Source organism: Engraulis encrasicolus, chromosome 18, assembly GCF_034702125.1.
Source record: "Engraulis encrasicolus isolate BLACKSEA-1 chromosome 18, IST_EnEncr_1.0, whole genome shotgun sequence".
NCBI classification, from domain to species: Eukaryota; Metazoa; Chordata; class Actinopteri; order Clupeiformes; family Engraulidae; genus Engraulis; species Engraulis encrasicolus.
In genome coordinates this window covers 46945192-46961191 of record NC_085874.1, presented here as the reverse complement: position 1 = coordinate 46961191, position 16000 = coordinate 46945192, and the positions used below count along the sequence as shown (strand labels likewise).

Below are 16000 nucleotides of genomic sequence, written 5' to 3'. Positions count from 1 at the left end.
CACACACTTACACACACACAGCCACACACTTACATACATAGTCACACACTTACAGTCACACAGTCACATACGTACAAACACAGAGTCACACTAGACTAGAGTTTGCATTGCCATTTCTGGATAGGATGTAGTGGAACTAGTTCATTGCAACACGCATGGAATGTTTTACCCTACTGACAGTCTCGTGAGTCACACTGTTTGAAAATGCTCATAGTCATTTCCATTAATACATCATGAGCCATCAACAATGGCCAAATACTTATTGGATTAATTACTGTAGCCGACATTGCACTAATGTTGCATGAATCATGCACTTGTAAACAGGGCCCGACTAGCCTGGGAACTCCCACACTGCCTTTAGTTCTACACAATCGTTTCGATCTGAAAGACAGTATGGCGAGGATGACTCATAACGTACAAGATCATGGAATCTGTGTCATAATGGCCAAGCATTCCGACCTTAACAGTTTCTCTGCCCAATCAGAGAGCAGGGCAGTGTGTCATAATAGCCAAGTATTCCGGCCCCATATGGAATTTACAATAGGTAACTCCCCAGACCTAATCTCACTTGTGATTAGGTCTGGTGTTAACCAGGCAAGGGCCCGTCTGGGGGAGAAATAGGGCCCAGGCACTTCTGGCTTAAATGGGCCCCCTCAAAATTAGCGGCGCAGAATTGGCTCACCGGCTGGGCCCACCGGGAAATGCTCGTTATGCCAGATGGCCAGTCCAGCCCTGCTTGTAAACGAGCCTGGCTTTGCTCTCTGAAATCCTTTTCCTGGCTTTGGCACAGTTGCATTTGCACACATACCCCAACAGCATAGGCCTGCATGGACTTTACAAAACTTAAAAGTATTAACTTTGAATGAATGAAAGCTTTATTTCCCTGAAAGGACTTACAGTAATAGCCTACTTCTTATCTGACAGTATGTGTTAATTACATTGACCTAGGCCTACTCTTCAATGACTCTTTATCCAAACCGACTTACAGTTATTGGTTACTAGCCAGGCTGTGCCCTCCTAGTGACGCAACACCTTCAGCAAGAGATTTGAAAGTCCATGATAAACATGCTCATTGGTTACAGTCCCTGTAGCAACATGGAATTAGGTGCCTTGCTGAAGGGCCCTTCACCCTCGGATGAAAGTAAAGTGATATACTTTAGTACCTTCTTCCTAGAGTTCACTGGTGGTCAGGGTGGGCTTCATTCAAACCGGCAACCATGGGTGCCGCTAGGGAGGCAAAGATGTTACAGATTCTAAGGGCCCAAGCACTGACCGCACTGACAGGGGCCCAACATTTGAATCTTTCATGGGGCCCAACATTTCTGGCAGCGTTCCTGACTGCAATCATCTGATCCAAAGGCTATCTCCCCAGCTACAGTATATACATTACATTACACTTAGCAGACGCTTTCATTTATTCAAAGCGACTTACAGTTATTATTTTTCAGGTTATTGGTTACAGTCCCTGGAGCAACGTGGGGTTAGGTGCCTTGCTCAAGGGCACTTCAGCCATGGATGGAGAAGTAGGGGGGAGGGGTCAGGGGGGATTTGAACCTGCAATCATTAGATTGAAAGACCAACTCTCTAACCACTAGGCCACGGCTGCCACGATATACCCAGTAGGCCAAGGAAGTGGATGCAAAGGATAAAATATTGCTCTGCTATGTGAAGTTGTAAGGTGTATTAGGCCTACCCATATGTGGATTACACAGGTTGTTATATCCAGTGTGCTGCGGACAGCTTTACTGGGCTCTGGGTAAAGTCATAGGAAAGGCCTCCCACCCAATACATGCAATGTAATGGGGACCAAATTCTGGGTCCACATCCACTGTTTAATTGGGACTGTGCTTCCACCTCCAGTAATATCACTTCCATGTTCTGTCACCAGATGTCGACACTGCGTCTTTTATACAAAAGCAGTAAGCTACTCAGTACGTGTATGGTATTCAACTGAGATATTTGAAACATACATGAATGGACTGGAAATAACCCGCTGCTTTGGGTGAGATTGTTGCTTTAACATGTTGGAAATTGTCTTTAAAAATAATCAAAGATACATTATTATTTAAATGGCCAAAGTAAGTAAAACTCTAGCCTACTCGGAGGGAAAACCCTCGTGTAAAAAAAGTTTACCCAACTGCTGTTAATTTGTCTGCTTTCCGTTACTGAGCTATAAAACAACAAGGAAAGAGAAGTGAGGAAATAACTCGTGTTTCCTTGCGCGTTTCCGTATTTAAAATGCCGCCGCCACGCAAGAATGGTGTTGGCACATCGGCAGTTCAGCCCTGTCGCAACCTCATCCTATTGGTCGGCGTGCCTTCCCTCTTGTCCGGGAGAGCACGATTCAACGCCTCTATCAGTTGGCAGAGGCAGAAGTTGTTCTAGCCTACTTCTTCACCCGGGTAGGTAGCGCAGCCACCTGGGTTGGTTTCGGGATCCGCGCCTGGCCTGGCCGTGCGTGCCTACACTGTGGCGGAATCTATCCAAGGAGCCGGTGTCTTCCCCCTTTCCATTTTGTGCGTCTGGGATTACATGGATTGAGTTGGGAGTTTCTTTTGTTGTTTTGCATACAACTGCAGGCGCAATTAGCCTTTGCTGGAATGTCTGACCTGAGATAGCAGCGTGGAAGACCCTGGGATCTGCCTTACCGGGTCACCGCTGGACACACCAATTGGATACACCTAACATCAACCCTCTCTGTTGGAACCAGGGCGTAATATATTGGACCTCATCATGCCGGAACAGGTCACCGTCCCGGAATTTATGGACATCACAAATGAGGATTACAAAGCCCCAACAACTTCTATTTTCACGACTCGAATGACACACTGTCGGAATACTGTAACAGCTTTAGAGGAGGTTGGTTGGTTATTAATTATATATTACGTAGGAAAAACCCCACTGAAAAACACTGAAAGTTAAGGGGTTAGATCCATTTACTGTGAAGTTGGGCGCGTCCTGGGCTAGTCTAAGCGTTCAGCTTTTCTTGAGCAATCGTGTTCTGTAATAACTAGCAATAGGCAGTGGCTACAGAAGAGAAAGAATACTTCCTTCTTGTGAAATCAAAACTCAGTTTCTCCTAACCTCGTACCCAAGCGAAACTGGGCGCGTACCCCACTGTCGTTGCAGAACAAGTTTATTCAACTGCGCATTGAATTAGCCTTTTGCAAACCCAGTTGTCATTTGGTGTTTAGTGTCTTTAAACGTGTTGTTTGTGGCCTTTTAATGTGTTTAATAGCCTGTGTTGAGACACTGGTTGGAAACTTTTAAAGTGAAAGAACAGTGCGAGTCCATGCCTTGACTGCCTCGCAATGGGCAGCTCAAAATTACGCACAATATCCACCGTATTCTAACCACCATTAATGTAGTACAGAATTCTCATCAAAAAACTCACACTCGTGCATAGCCAACTTATTCCACTCTCCTAGCAACACCAGCGCAGGACCTCAACCACAACACTGAAAGTCCAAAGTACAATTTAGCAGCTGTTAAACCTAAGACTTTTGCGACTTTGCGTGGGGCCGTGCGCTTGTAAGGTTTGGCTAAGCTCAAAAGTGTCCAAGCGACCACAAGAATCAGCTGACTTCAGAGACGCTGCATTCCCTCTCATGATTCAGACTTCATAGTCCAACACCAGTCGCAGCATCACAGCAGCACTGATTAATCACCACAGTATACCCCCCACCCATCACTCACACACACACACACACACACACACACACACACACACACACACACACACACACACACACACACACACACACACACACACACACACACACACACACACACACATAGTGTAGGTCTCTCTCTGTCTCTGTCTCTGTCTCTCTCTCTCTCTCTCTCTCTCTCTCTCTCTCTCTCTCTCTCTCTCTCTCTCTCTCTCTCTCTCTCACTCAAGCACACACACACACACACACACACAGTGTAGGTATCTCTCTCTCACACACACACACACACACACACACACACACACACACACACACACACACACACACACACACACACACACACACACACACACACACACACTTAGTGTAGGTCTCTCTCTCTCTCTCTCACACACACACACACACACACACACACACACACACACACACACACACACACACACACACACACGGAAGCTGACTTATGACAAACAAATGTGCTCATTAGGATGCAAATAATAAGTAATGGATTTGCCGACTGGTCATATACCTCATGCCAGTGGACAGCCTGTAGTAGACAGTCATGATTAGCCAGTGTGCTTGTTTTTTTGTATGTTTTGGGGGCTTTTGGGGCCTTTATTATGACAGGATAGTGTGAGAGGAGACAGGAAATAATCTGGAGAGAGATTTGGGGTAGGGCTGCTGGGAAATGACCCCGGCTGGCTGGACTCGAACCGGGGTCTCCATGGGCATGCAAGCCCAAATGTGGGGGGCTTAGCTTAGCGTGCTAGCCAGTGTGTTCGTTGTGTCTACTCTGTTGGTGAGCTAGTTCTCTGGCCTAACTAACACGCCCTCTATAAACAGACAGATCAGGTTGAGATCTACTGTAGATGTTACAATAGAATTGATGTGGCTCTAGACCTATATGATGAACCATTCATTCTCTTTCTTTTTTTTCTTTTTCTCCGTACCTCATCTCTCTTTTACTTAGAGAAACACACATGTTCACACACACTCATGCACACACACGCATGCACACATGCGCGGCGCTTCATTGTTTAGACAGGTAGCTGCTCTAACAGTCACAGCCTCTTTCAGTCATCACTCTCAAGTGTAAATGTCTGACACACACACACACACACACACACACACACACACACACACACACACACACACACACACACACACACACACACACACACACACACACACACACACACACACACACACAGGTATCTCTCTCCCTCACTCTCTCCTCTGTCTCTCTCTCTCTCTCTCTCTCTCTCTCTCTCTCTCTCTCTCTCTCTCTCCCTCACTCTCTCCTCTGTCTCTCTCTCTCTCTCTCTCTCTCTCTCATCCGCTCATGTGTAGATACAGTATGTGTACATATGCTGACACACTAAACCACACACAGTTAGACACTTCTCGCGGGCCAGCAAGCCAGCCAGCAGGCCAGTAGTAACTCTGTGCCTCCTAGTTAACTTGTCGCCTTATATTTGCTGCCTGCTATCTTTCTCAGAGTCCCCACTGAGGGAAGCCTTTGAAGATCTCCCTCTTCCCCCTCTACTTTCCCCCTCTCTTCCTCTCTTCTTTCCCCCTCTCTTTCCCCTCTTCTTTTCCCCTCTCTTCACCCTCTTATTTCCCCCTCTCTTCCTCTCTTCCCCCTATCTCTTCTTTCCCCCTCTAGTCTCTTCCTCTCTTTCATCTGAGCAAGCAGGGCGCGGGAATTGTGGGTAAGCTCCTGAGGGCAGAGTGTCTGCCTGGTTCTTTCCCAGCATGCCTTTCACAGCAGCTTGGTGGCGGTCTGCTCCCCTCCGTTCCTCCACACACTTGTCTCAGCTTGCCCACTCACTCTCAGTGATTGTACACTGTAAAACATTGCAGCCAGTTAAATGTAAAAAAAGTTGCCCTACTGCCTTAAGTTTGTAAGTTAACTCAACTAAAGCCTTGAGTTGAGTTATGCCTCAAGTTGAGTTGACTTACAAACTTAAGGCAGCAGGGCAACTCAGCTTTTTGCGTTTAACTGGCTTGTAATGTTTCACCGTGTAGAGTTCCTCCACTCTTGTCTCAGCTTGCCCACTCTCAGTGATGGTAGAGTTCCTGTGCTGACCTGTAAGCTTCTTTCTCTTCTTCTTGTGCTCTCCCTTTTACGCTCTGCCTTTTTCTCCACCTCTCTTGTTGTCTCGCTCTTTTTCTCTTTCCCCCCTTCTCTGTCTGTACCTGTACTTCTTCTGTCTCTCTCTCTCTCTCTCTCTCTCTCTCTCTCTCTCTCTCTCTCTCTCTCTCTCTCTCTCTCTCTCTCTCTCTCTCTCTCTCTCTCACACACACACACACACACACACACACACACACACACACACACACACACTCCACTTTGTCTATATGCTCTCCTCTGTTTGTTTCTGCACTTAATGTGTCATTACTGTATGCGAATCCCTACAGTGATCAGACAGGTCATCATGAACTACAGTATAAGGACCCTTCCGAAGTCAGTGAGTGTCACTGTTATCTGTTGTCTTTGTTTTATTATCTATATATCAAGAAAGAAACGTGACTCTGCTCTTCAATTCCAGGTCCATTTGATTGCTTGTTTTGGCTATCAGCCAGTCAGCCTGTCACCAAAGTCATTCAATCAGTCAGTAAGACAATCAGTTAAGGCAATCAACACAAGCAAACCGACTTAAACAAACAAATAAAAGGCGAGTAGGTGTGAAAGGCTGAGTAGGTGTGAAAGTAAGGAGGACATCACCTCACTCAGGCCATTTTCTGAATTCCACCAAGTACAGTGTCTGTTTTGGTGTCAGCACAGGCATGGAGGAAGCAGGCAGCCATATGGGGGTATTCCATCAAGCAGGTTTAGTCACATGTCCTGGCATGGGTCACACTGGGTAAGGAGTTGAAGTTAAAGGTACACTGTGCAGGAAATGGTCAAAAAAGGTACTGCAACTATGCTGCTCATTGAAACTGGGCTGCCTATTGCCAAATTTGATCTTTACATGAAAGTTTACTAAGTAATAAACAAATATTTTCTAGTATGGTCCAAGTACAGTCATTTTTTCAGCTAAAAATGGCTATTTTTGGAAATTCAAAATGGCGAACCATGGAGAAGATCCCCCTTTTCATGTATGAAAAGTGCAATTTTTCCAGTCATAATGAATACTTAGAATTTGGTGGTGGTGGTAAGTATTCATGAAAAAGGTAACATTAGTGAATGGGCAGCATGAATTCTGGAAATAAACAACTAAAAATCTCACACAGTGTCCCTTTAAAGCCACATGCCACCATTTCTGGAAATAAGCTAATTTTACAGCTACAGCAATTGCCATTCTGATCACAATGGCTCACAACTATTGTGTTAGTTAGTACACTTCTTGATCTTTGCATGTGTCTGAGGGCGACGTTGTATAAGGTCATCATTGAGAAGAAAAGTATACCAATTGCTTTTGAGGCTACACAGTAAAAAAATGCTGGGTTTATTCAACACTCTTGGACCAAATCTAAAAGATGTTACATTGACTCTCTACATGTCGAATTAACACAGTATTTTTTACTGTGTAGTGAACACTGAACAGCGTTGTCATCCTATGGATATTGTTATCACTCACTGTTTGCGCCTTTTTAACATTATTAAAACCCCTTAATACATTACCCCTGTTATAAATTAGCTGTTACCAGAATGGCAATGACCAAGTCGTAATGTATTACTAAAATCCCTGTGCACTGTCATAGTTGTGTAGTACTATGGTAGTAAAGTTTTTTCAGTGACTATTGCAACGTCCAGTGGCGGAACGGTGTCTGAAGGGGCAACAAGCTTTAAAAAAACATTACTAACAGGAACAAATGTCACAAGATTGGCAATGACATGGATTTAGTTTTTGTGCAAACCACCATACAGAACACAGAGCATTGTCATCATTGTGATCTCTCTCTCTCATTGTGATCTCTCTCTCTCTCTCTCTCTCTCTCTCTCTCTCTCTCTCTCTCTCTCTCTCTCTCTCTCTCTCTCTCTCTCTCTCTCTCTCTCTCTCTCTCTCTCTCTCCCGTCTGTGCCTGACAGAGAGACAGGATGTGTTTTGGATAGTTATTGGTTGGTTTTGTATTGAATCTAACTCATATAACTCAGATAACATTAGGTCCCACTCAAAAAGCAGTGTTCATTTGACCTCTGTTAGTGTAACATTTTACACATGAGTTTTGACTCTAATTGACTGTTAATGTCATTTGACTCTCCACAGTGTTATATATACTCCATGTGAGGTAATATGAGTTTACTCTGAAATCTGGACACCCCATTCTTTACTGCCATGTGCTGCCAAAGCTTCCTCATTAGTGCACGATTTATAATAACGTTTCCCCATCAAATTACACGCCTCATTTACGCCCCACAAATCCTGGAGGTCAGCCACGCTTCCCTCTGTTTCCTCTCTCTAGTGAGTAGGGTAGGGCTGAGCTGTTTCAACCTACGTGTGTGTGTGTGTGTGTGTGTGTGTGTGTGTGTGTGTGTGTGTGTGTGTGTGTGTGTGTGTGTGTGTGCGTGCGTGCGTGCGTGCGTGCGTGCGTGCGTGCGTGCGTGCGTGCGTGCGTGTGTGTGTGGGAAGTCACTGAGGACGCATCAAAGGCAAAAACAGCTGGGCCTTTCCCACGCAGCAGCCGTTTCCACGGTAACCGACTGCTGAGCCCTCCGCCCTCCATTCTCCGCCCCCTCCGCTTGCCTGTACGGTCATGTTTTCATAGCAGGCCTAGCGGAGAGCATGAAGTCATTTAACTGGAGCGAAGACACCGGAGCAGCACAGATGTGATTCTTTTCTTCTTTTAATCAAAAGAAAAAAAGATGCATCTGTTCTGCTCTGGTGTCTTCTCTAAGACTCGTAAATGTTAAATAACTTTTTCTTTAAGTTGATACCTTTTATTGCGCACCCAAAGTCATTCGTTGTTTTCCCATAAGTTGAGCGAGCCACCCTGACAAACTTCTCCAAAACTCTCTCTTCTCTCCGGTGTCTTCTCTCTCTACACCGGAGCAGCACACACGCGTCTTTTTTTTTCTTTTGATTAAAAGAAGAAAAGAATCACATCTGTGCTGCTCAGGTGTCCTCTCTCCAGTGAAGATTATCTGTATCTGCAGTGTTAATGCAACACTCAAATCAGCAAGACACAGTCTCTGTTAGAAATGATCTGTTACCAGAATAGCAATGACCAAGTTGTAATGTAGGCTACTGTAAAAACAAATGAAATATGCCCTCCGCGCTTCTAATTTGACAATCCGGTGCAACCAGAGCAGGACTAAATAATAAGTGCAAAGGGAACAGAGTCTGGTGCCACACGGATGTCTATTTTCTATTATTTATTTTTTCAGTCCTCGAGGACTCTGATGAAGACGCATGTCGAAACGTTAGTCTTACTGCACTGAAAAAATAAATAACAGAAAATAGACATCCATGTGGCACCAGATTCTTTTCCCTTTGCACTTGTAATGTACTGTATTGCTAAAGGCCCTGTGCACTGTTATAGTGATGTTAGCACTATGGTAGTTAGCTAGGTTTTTTCAGAGGCAGGACGCTGTTTGGTGAGGGGCTACCCCAGTAAGACAAGGCCCCTGTAATAAATGGTCTGTTGACCATTTCGCTGTTCTTTCTTTAATAAACAACGTTTGGTACTAGATTGCCTGATGAAGGTCTAGTACCGTTTCGTCATTTATTAAAGAAAGAACAGCAAAATGGTCAGTGTGCGGGAGTTTCTTTAAGTTGTTGCTGAGCGACCCATGGTGCCATCTCCGACGCAGCTGCCAGCTGAGGTGTGCGAAAAAAGTCGAAGTTTAACACAAATGGTTACCAGAATGGCAATGACCAAGTCCTAATGTATTACTAAAGGCCCTGTGCACTATGGTAGTTAGCTAGGTTTTTTCAGTGGCAGGGCGTTGTTTGGTGAGGGGCTACCCCAGTAAGACAAGGCCCCTGCTATAACTGGTCTGTTAGCAGAATGGCAATGACCAGGTCCTAATGTATTACTAATGACCAAGTCCTAATGTATTACTACTGTATTACAATGTCCTAATGTATTACTAATGACCAGGTCCTAATGTATTACTACTGCATTACAATGTCCTAATGTAGGCCTATTACTAATGGCCAGGTCCTAATGTATTACTAATGCCTATGTGGGGGCAAGTGGGGGCCCCCTGGGGTGCAGTCATATCTAGCAGCATGTGCGTTAATCCGGCCCTGGTGGAACCAGCTTTCCAGCAGCAGCAACCACCCCCTCCTTTTTTTTTTTTTTTGCTCCAGTTGTCGTGGAAACAATGAGGGGTATAGGGTGGGGGAGGGGAGGGGAGGGGAGGGTAGGGACAGCACAGGGAGGGCTGGGCAGAGGTGGTGGGGTAGGGGAGGGGAGGGGAGGGGAGGGTAGGGACAGCACAGGGAGGGCTGGGCAGAGGTGGTGGGGTAGGGGAGGGTAGGGGCAGGGAAGGGAGGGGAGGGGAGGGGAAGGGAGGGGAGGGGAGGGGAGGGGAGGGGCTGGGCTGGGCAGAGGTGGTGGGGTAGGGGAGGGGAGGGTTAGGAGGGTAGGGACAGCAGAGGTGGTGGGGGAGGGGAGGGGAGGGTTAGGAGGGTAGGGACAGCAGAGGTGGTGGGGTAGGGGAGGGGAGGGGAGGGTTAGGAGGGTAGGGACAGCAGAGGTGGTGGGGGAGGGGAGGGGAGGGACACCATAGGAAGGGCTGGGCTGGGCAGAGGTGGTGGGGTAGGGGAGGGGAGGGGAGGGACAGCAGAGGTGGTGGGGTAGGGGAGGGTAGGGGAGGGGAGGGGAGGGACAGCAGAGGTGGTGGGGTAGGGGAGGGGAGGGGAGGGACAGCAGAGGTGGTGGGGTAGGGGAGGGGGGGGTTAGGAGGGTAGGGACAGCAGAGGTGGTGGGGTAGGGGAGGGGAGGGGAAGGGAGGGGAGGGGAGGGGAGGGGAAGGGAGGGGAGGAGAGGGGAAGGGATGGGCTGGGCAGAGGTGGTGGGGTAGGGGAGGGGAGGGGAGGGTTAGGAGAGGGTAGGGACAGCAGAGGTGGTGGGGTAGGGGAGGGGAGGGGAGGGTTAGGAGGGTAGGGACAGCAGAGGTGGTGGGGTAGGGGAGGGGAGGGTTAGGAGAGGGGAGGGACACCATAGGAAGGGCTGGGCTGGGCAGAGGTGGTGGGGTAGGGGAGGGGAGGGGAGGGAATGAGAGGGTAGGGACAGCAGAGGTGGTGGGGTAGGGGAGGGGAGGGGAGGGGAGGGTTAGGAGGGTAGGGACAGCAGAGGTGGTGGGTTAGGGGAGGGGAGGGAATGGGAGGGTTAGGAGAGGGTAGGGACAGCAGAGGTGGTGGGGGAGGGGAGGGGAGGGGAGGGTTAGGAGGGTAGGGACAGCAGAGGTGGTGGGGTAGGGGAGGGGAGGGGAGGGAATGGGAGGGTAGGGACAGCAGAGGTGGTGGGGTAGGGAGGGGGGGGGTTAGGAGAGGGGAGGGACACCATAGGAAGGGCTGGGTTGGGCTGGGTAGGGGAGGGTAGGGGAGGGTAGGGGAGGGGAGGGGAGGGTTAGGAGGGTAGGGACAGCAGAGGTGGAGGAGGAGGAGAGGGGAGGGTAGGGGAGGGTTAGGAGGGTAGGGACAGCAGAGGTGGTGGGGGAGGGGAGGGGAGGGGAGGGTTAGGAGAGGGGAGGGACAGCAGAGGTGGTGGGGGAGGAGAGGGTAGGGGAGGGTAGGGGAGGGTAGGGACAGCAGAGGTGGTGGGGTAGGGGAGGGGAGGGTTAGGAGAGGGGAGGGACACCATAGGAAGGGCTGGGCTGGGCAGAGGTGGTGGGCCAACTGCATGCCGCGGTCCCCAGACAGACAGACAGAGCAGTGGGTACTGGGTAGTTCAACATAGTAGGAACAACACAGTTCCCATGCTGCGAGGCAGAGGCAGAATAGCCTGGCTGGCTGGCCGGCCGGATTACAGTGTGTGTTTTGACAGGGGCTGGGTGGGTGGGTGGGTGGATGCAGCCCTGGGTGGATAGACTAGAGCACTCTACCTGGGCTGGACTGGCCATCTGGCATAACGGGCATTTCCCGGTGGGCCCTGCACCCTTTTGGGCCCTTATTTTCAGAAATGTTAAAAAAGGTTTTTTTTTTTTACATTTCTGAAAATGGGAGCCCATAAGAGTGCAGGGCCCACCGGTGAGTCAGTTCAGTTCTGCCCTGCTAATTATGAGGGGCCCCTTTAACTAAGCCAAAAGTGCCCGGGCCCTATTTCTCCCCCAGTCCAGCTAATTATGAGGGGCCCCTTTAAGCCAAAAGTGCCCGGGCCCTATTTCTCCCCCAGTCCAGCTAATTATGAGGGGCCCCTTTAAGCCAAAAGTGCCCGGGCCCTATTTCTCCCCCAGACCAGCCCTGGGTGGGTGGATGTAGCCCTGGTTGGATAGAGCAGTGTTTCTCAACCTTTTTTTAAGCGAGGCACCCTTTCAATTCATGAAAAATTTCAAGGCACCCCAAACCAACAAGCCATAACATGGCATCGCATCCGATACCACACAAGCATAGAAAAGTAGCACATTTGGAGACGTCACACGACCTACGTTCGAAGTTGCAGCTGACTGGGGCGACCTAGCCTATATTTACTTTATTGTACGTAAATGGCAGATGAAAGATTCCAATGACTAGCATTAACTTATCAATTTAGATAAATATGTATTATATTACATAATTTATTTATCAGCCACGTTTCCGCGGCACCCCTGAGGGCGACCCGCGGCAACCCAGGGTGCCCCGGCACCCCTGTTGAGAAACACTGGGATAGAGCACTGTACTGTACCCGGGCTGGCCTGGCCTGGGTGGGTGTGACAGTCAGGAAGAGTTTCAGGCGGATGGAATGTTGTGCTTGTGCCTGTGTGCCTGTGTGCCTCAGGGCTTGAAACTGGCACCTGCCAACTGGCCAAATGCTAGTAAAACTTAGCTGTGGCTGGTAACAATTTCAGTGTCACTAGCCAATTTGACAGGTAGCTTATTCTATGGTTTATCAGAATAGCATATATTCTGCACTTTGCCCCTTGTGTGTCAATTGTTTGTAAATCTTCTTGCTTTAAGCGCCTCATCTTCTGAGCTAAGATGTACAGCAATATATATTTTTTAATCACATTTGTGGCTAGTAGAATAGCTGGATGGCTAGTGACTCGGGAAAACCATTAGCCACAGTGTCCGGCAAGCCAAAAAGTTAATGTCAAGCCCTGGTGTGCCTGTGTGCATTGCATAGAGCAGTGTTCCTCACACTTTTTCAGACCGAGGACCACTTTGTCCCACACTTCAGCTATGTTCATCTTTGTAATAATATTACAAATATTGTCTACTGCTAGCTTGTTTTTGGAAAAAATAGAAATCCCCTCGCGGACAACCTGAGCTCTGTCGCGGACCACTAGTGGTCCCCGGACCACACTTTGAGAATCACGGTTATAGAGAGAGAGCGAGAGAGAGTGAGAAAATGGTTTTGGCCTTTACTGTAACTCCTGGTTAAAGCAACATCAAGTGCTTTTGAAAACTTTAAAACAATGTCTTCAACACATTGTCACTGACTCAGTAGCCTTGTGATGCACACCGGCCCGTATTACCAGAGAGAGTAGAGAGAGAGAGGTTCCATTGGCCCATTGTTTCCTGGTTCTATTATGGCCCCCCTTAGGCAGACCTAGGCAGACCTAAGGACTGTTCCATTCATTGTAGGAGCATTATGACACGGGCCTTTAGGCAGACCGGAGCCTGGTCGCGTTAGGTGCCCATAGAAACCTATTATGTTGGCATATCTCTATACTTAAAGAATATCTGGTATTACTATGTATTATGTATTACTACATATACTGTAGTGGTGTTGCACCAGGGTAGTTAAGTTTTTGCAGTCACTATTACAGTGTTTCCCTGGTGGAACCGCACACATTGAGGGGCTACGAAACCTTGTCCACACAACACTTGTCTGACCAGGTCCAACCCCTTTTGGGGGAAAAGTGTGGAGTCTGTCCATATGTATGCATGCATGAACCATGTGAGCAGTTCAAGTATGAGGGTATTTAGGAAGAATGTGTTTGTTAATTGTCTGCCTGTCGCCCTGTTAGGCATTAGATGTGGACCGAGGTGTTCTGCACAAGATCAAGAAGTCTGTGAAGTCGCTCAACAATTCAGGCCTGGGTAAGTTCATATTTAATACTCCTCCTTACCACACATGTCATGCTCCAGCGAGCATGTGCACGCACGCACACACACACACACACACACACACATGAACGCACGGATGCACACACGTACGGACGGACGGACGGACATAAACACACAGACACAAACACACACACACACACACACACACACACACACACACACACACACACACACACACACACACACACACACACACACACACACACACACACACACACACACACACACACACAAACAGACAATAGCTTTGTCAGTTTACATGTTTTCGCTTGGGATGGGAAATGTGATGGGAAATTTTATTTTGAGAAATGCGTTTTAATGGAGTTCTAACCCCTGATGCTGTTTTAACGAAAACACTAAACAATATTTAAGATGAACAGAAACAAATTCCATCAGACGTTCTTATTAGGAGTAATGCTTAACCTGGCTGGGACTAGAAAGTCAGTTAGACACGTATAAGTCATCCGGTTTAATTGGTCAGCCATTGGCTCTGAAAGTGAAAGCCCATTGGGAAACTCCAACTCCCATTGTCATTGTGACACAGCACTCCACAGCACACAAGTGAACACTGCACACTGCACACAACGAAATTGCATTTATGCCTCACCCGTGCAAGGTGATTGCTCTTGATATGCTCTTGTATTTGTTGGAAGAACGCCACAGACTATTGAGGACTATATTTGGCAGGTGTGTAGGTTATATTCAGGGGTGAGAGCTGTTTTCGTCTCTTACCGGTAGGCCACACAATACACAAGAAACAAACAAAATAAACATCAGCATATCTACCTACCCGTATAGTTGTTGCATGACTATTTTGGGTGTCTCTTGTCTCAAATGGCATAGTGTGGTTGTATGTGTTTTCTACTGAAACATCAGACCTTACTTTTTTTCAAATGTGGGATTTTGGACACCATCAAACCTATGCTCTTACCGGTACTGCGCACCAGCTGTAATAGCTGTGCACCTGACCTGTGCGCACCTGTCTTCATTCACCGCTGGTTTACAATAACATGACCATCATGGACAGTCATGGGAAAGCAGCTAGCATGTCAGACATTGTAGCCCAAGGCTTGCCGGTTCGATTCCCGACCCAGCAGGTTTGTCAAGCGAGCAATTCACTAGTGCTCTCCTCCATGACTGGGGTACCCTGAGCCTGGTACAGTCCTGAATTGCTTCCTTAAGGTCGTGTTGTGGTTCCTTGCGTTGTGCTGTGTCACAGTGATGATGGGAGTTTCCCAGGTTGACTTTCCTGACACAGTTATCCGAAGCGACTTACAGTTACGTAGGTACGGGGTATTGGTTACGGTCCAGCAATGTGGATTAGCTGTTGTGTGCTTCAATGCACTTAAGCCACCAAAGGTCTCAATAATCCGGTTCTGTTAATACCCAGCCATAATTTCCTTCCAACACCTCATTACGCAACAGTGCGTATTCATGTAATCAGAGCAGGGCTTAACACTAACACACGCCAGGTAGCCAAATGCGGGTGAAAGTCGGCGTTGGCTAGTAGATACCGAAGGTTCACTAGCCATTCTGGCGGGTCCGTTACTATTCTGAATGATGAGGCACAGCATGTTGTAGTTTTTTTCCACGGACCGTCTTTGCTACAAAAGCAATACAATGCGATTTCGCGAGCCTACAATACCCATGAAGCACCTGTGTCACGTGTCACCTGTGTGTCATGCACGCCAAGATTCTGATAGAGCTACTCACAGACCTGTATACAGGTCTGTGGAGCTACTAGTCTTGCGAAGAGGAGTGGCTGCGAGCTACCGGCATATCAGCGTTGCGTTTGGAAATGTCACTGAAAACCTTATCGTGAAAATAAAGTAGCGAAGTTCATCTCAACTGACCTGTTTTGCGATCTGTCACTAGTACAATACTTAGTAGTAGTGGACATTAAAATGACCAAGGCGAGAGGAAAACACGCCAGGCTGTCTTTTGAAAGTCTCGAGACTAAAGCGCAGTGATAAGACAAGGACACATGCGACATTAATAATGTTCGGTTTAAATTATTTTCTGATTTGCCTGTATGTCTTCATACCTTAATATTCCTCCATGTTTCTTGTGCTGTTGTTCCCGACTGTCAAACCGGGCTTAAACAACGCACAGTGTAGCCTTCCAGACTGCAAAGCATGTCCCTTGACCGTTTCGCCTGGCGTCCGT

General features: G+C 47.8%; 1 protein-coding gene across 3 annotated transcripts in view; it reads left to right on the top strand.

Moving 5' to 3' along the window:
• Positions 1-2300: 2300 nt before the first annotated feature.
• The window catches only part of asap2b (ArfGAP with SH3 domain, ankyrin repeat and PH domain 2b), a 63148-nt gene continuing 49448 nt past the window's right edge, over positions 2301-16000 (top strand). For 2 of the 3 annotated variants that reach the window (XM_063223724.1, XM_063223723.1), the window contains exons 1-2: positions 2301-2859; positions 13735-13807. In XM_063223724.1, the coding sequence (XP_063079794.1) occupies positions 2734-2859; positions 13735-13807 (199 nt within the window). In that variant the 5' untranslated portion in view covers positions 2301-2733. The remainder of the gene's footprint in view (positions 2860-13734; positions 13808-16000) is intronic. The other variant, XM_063223725.1, reaches the window with a different exon arrangement.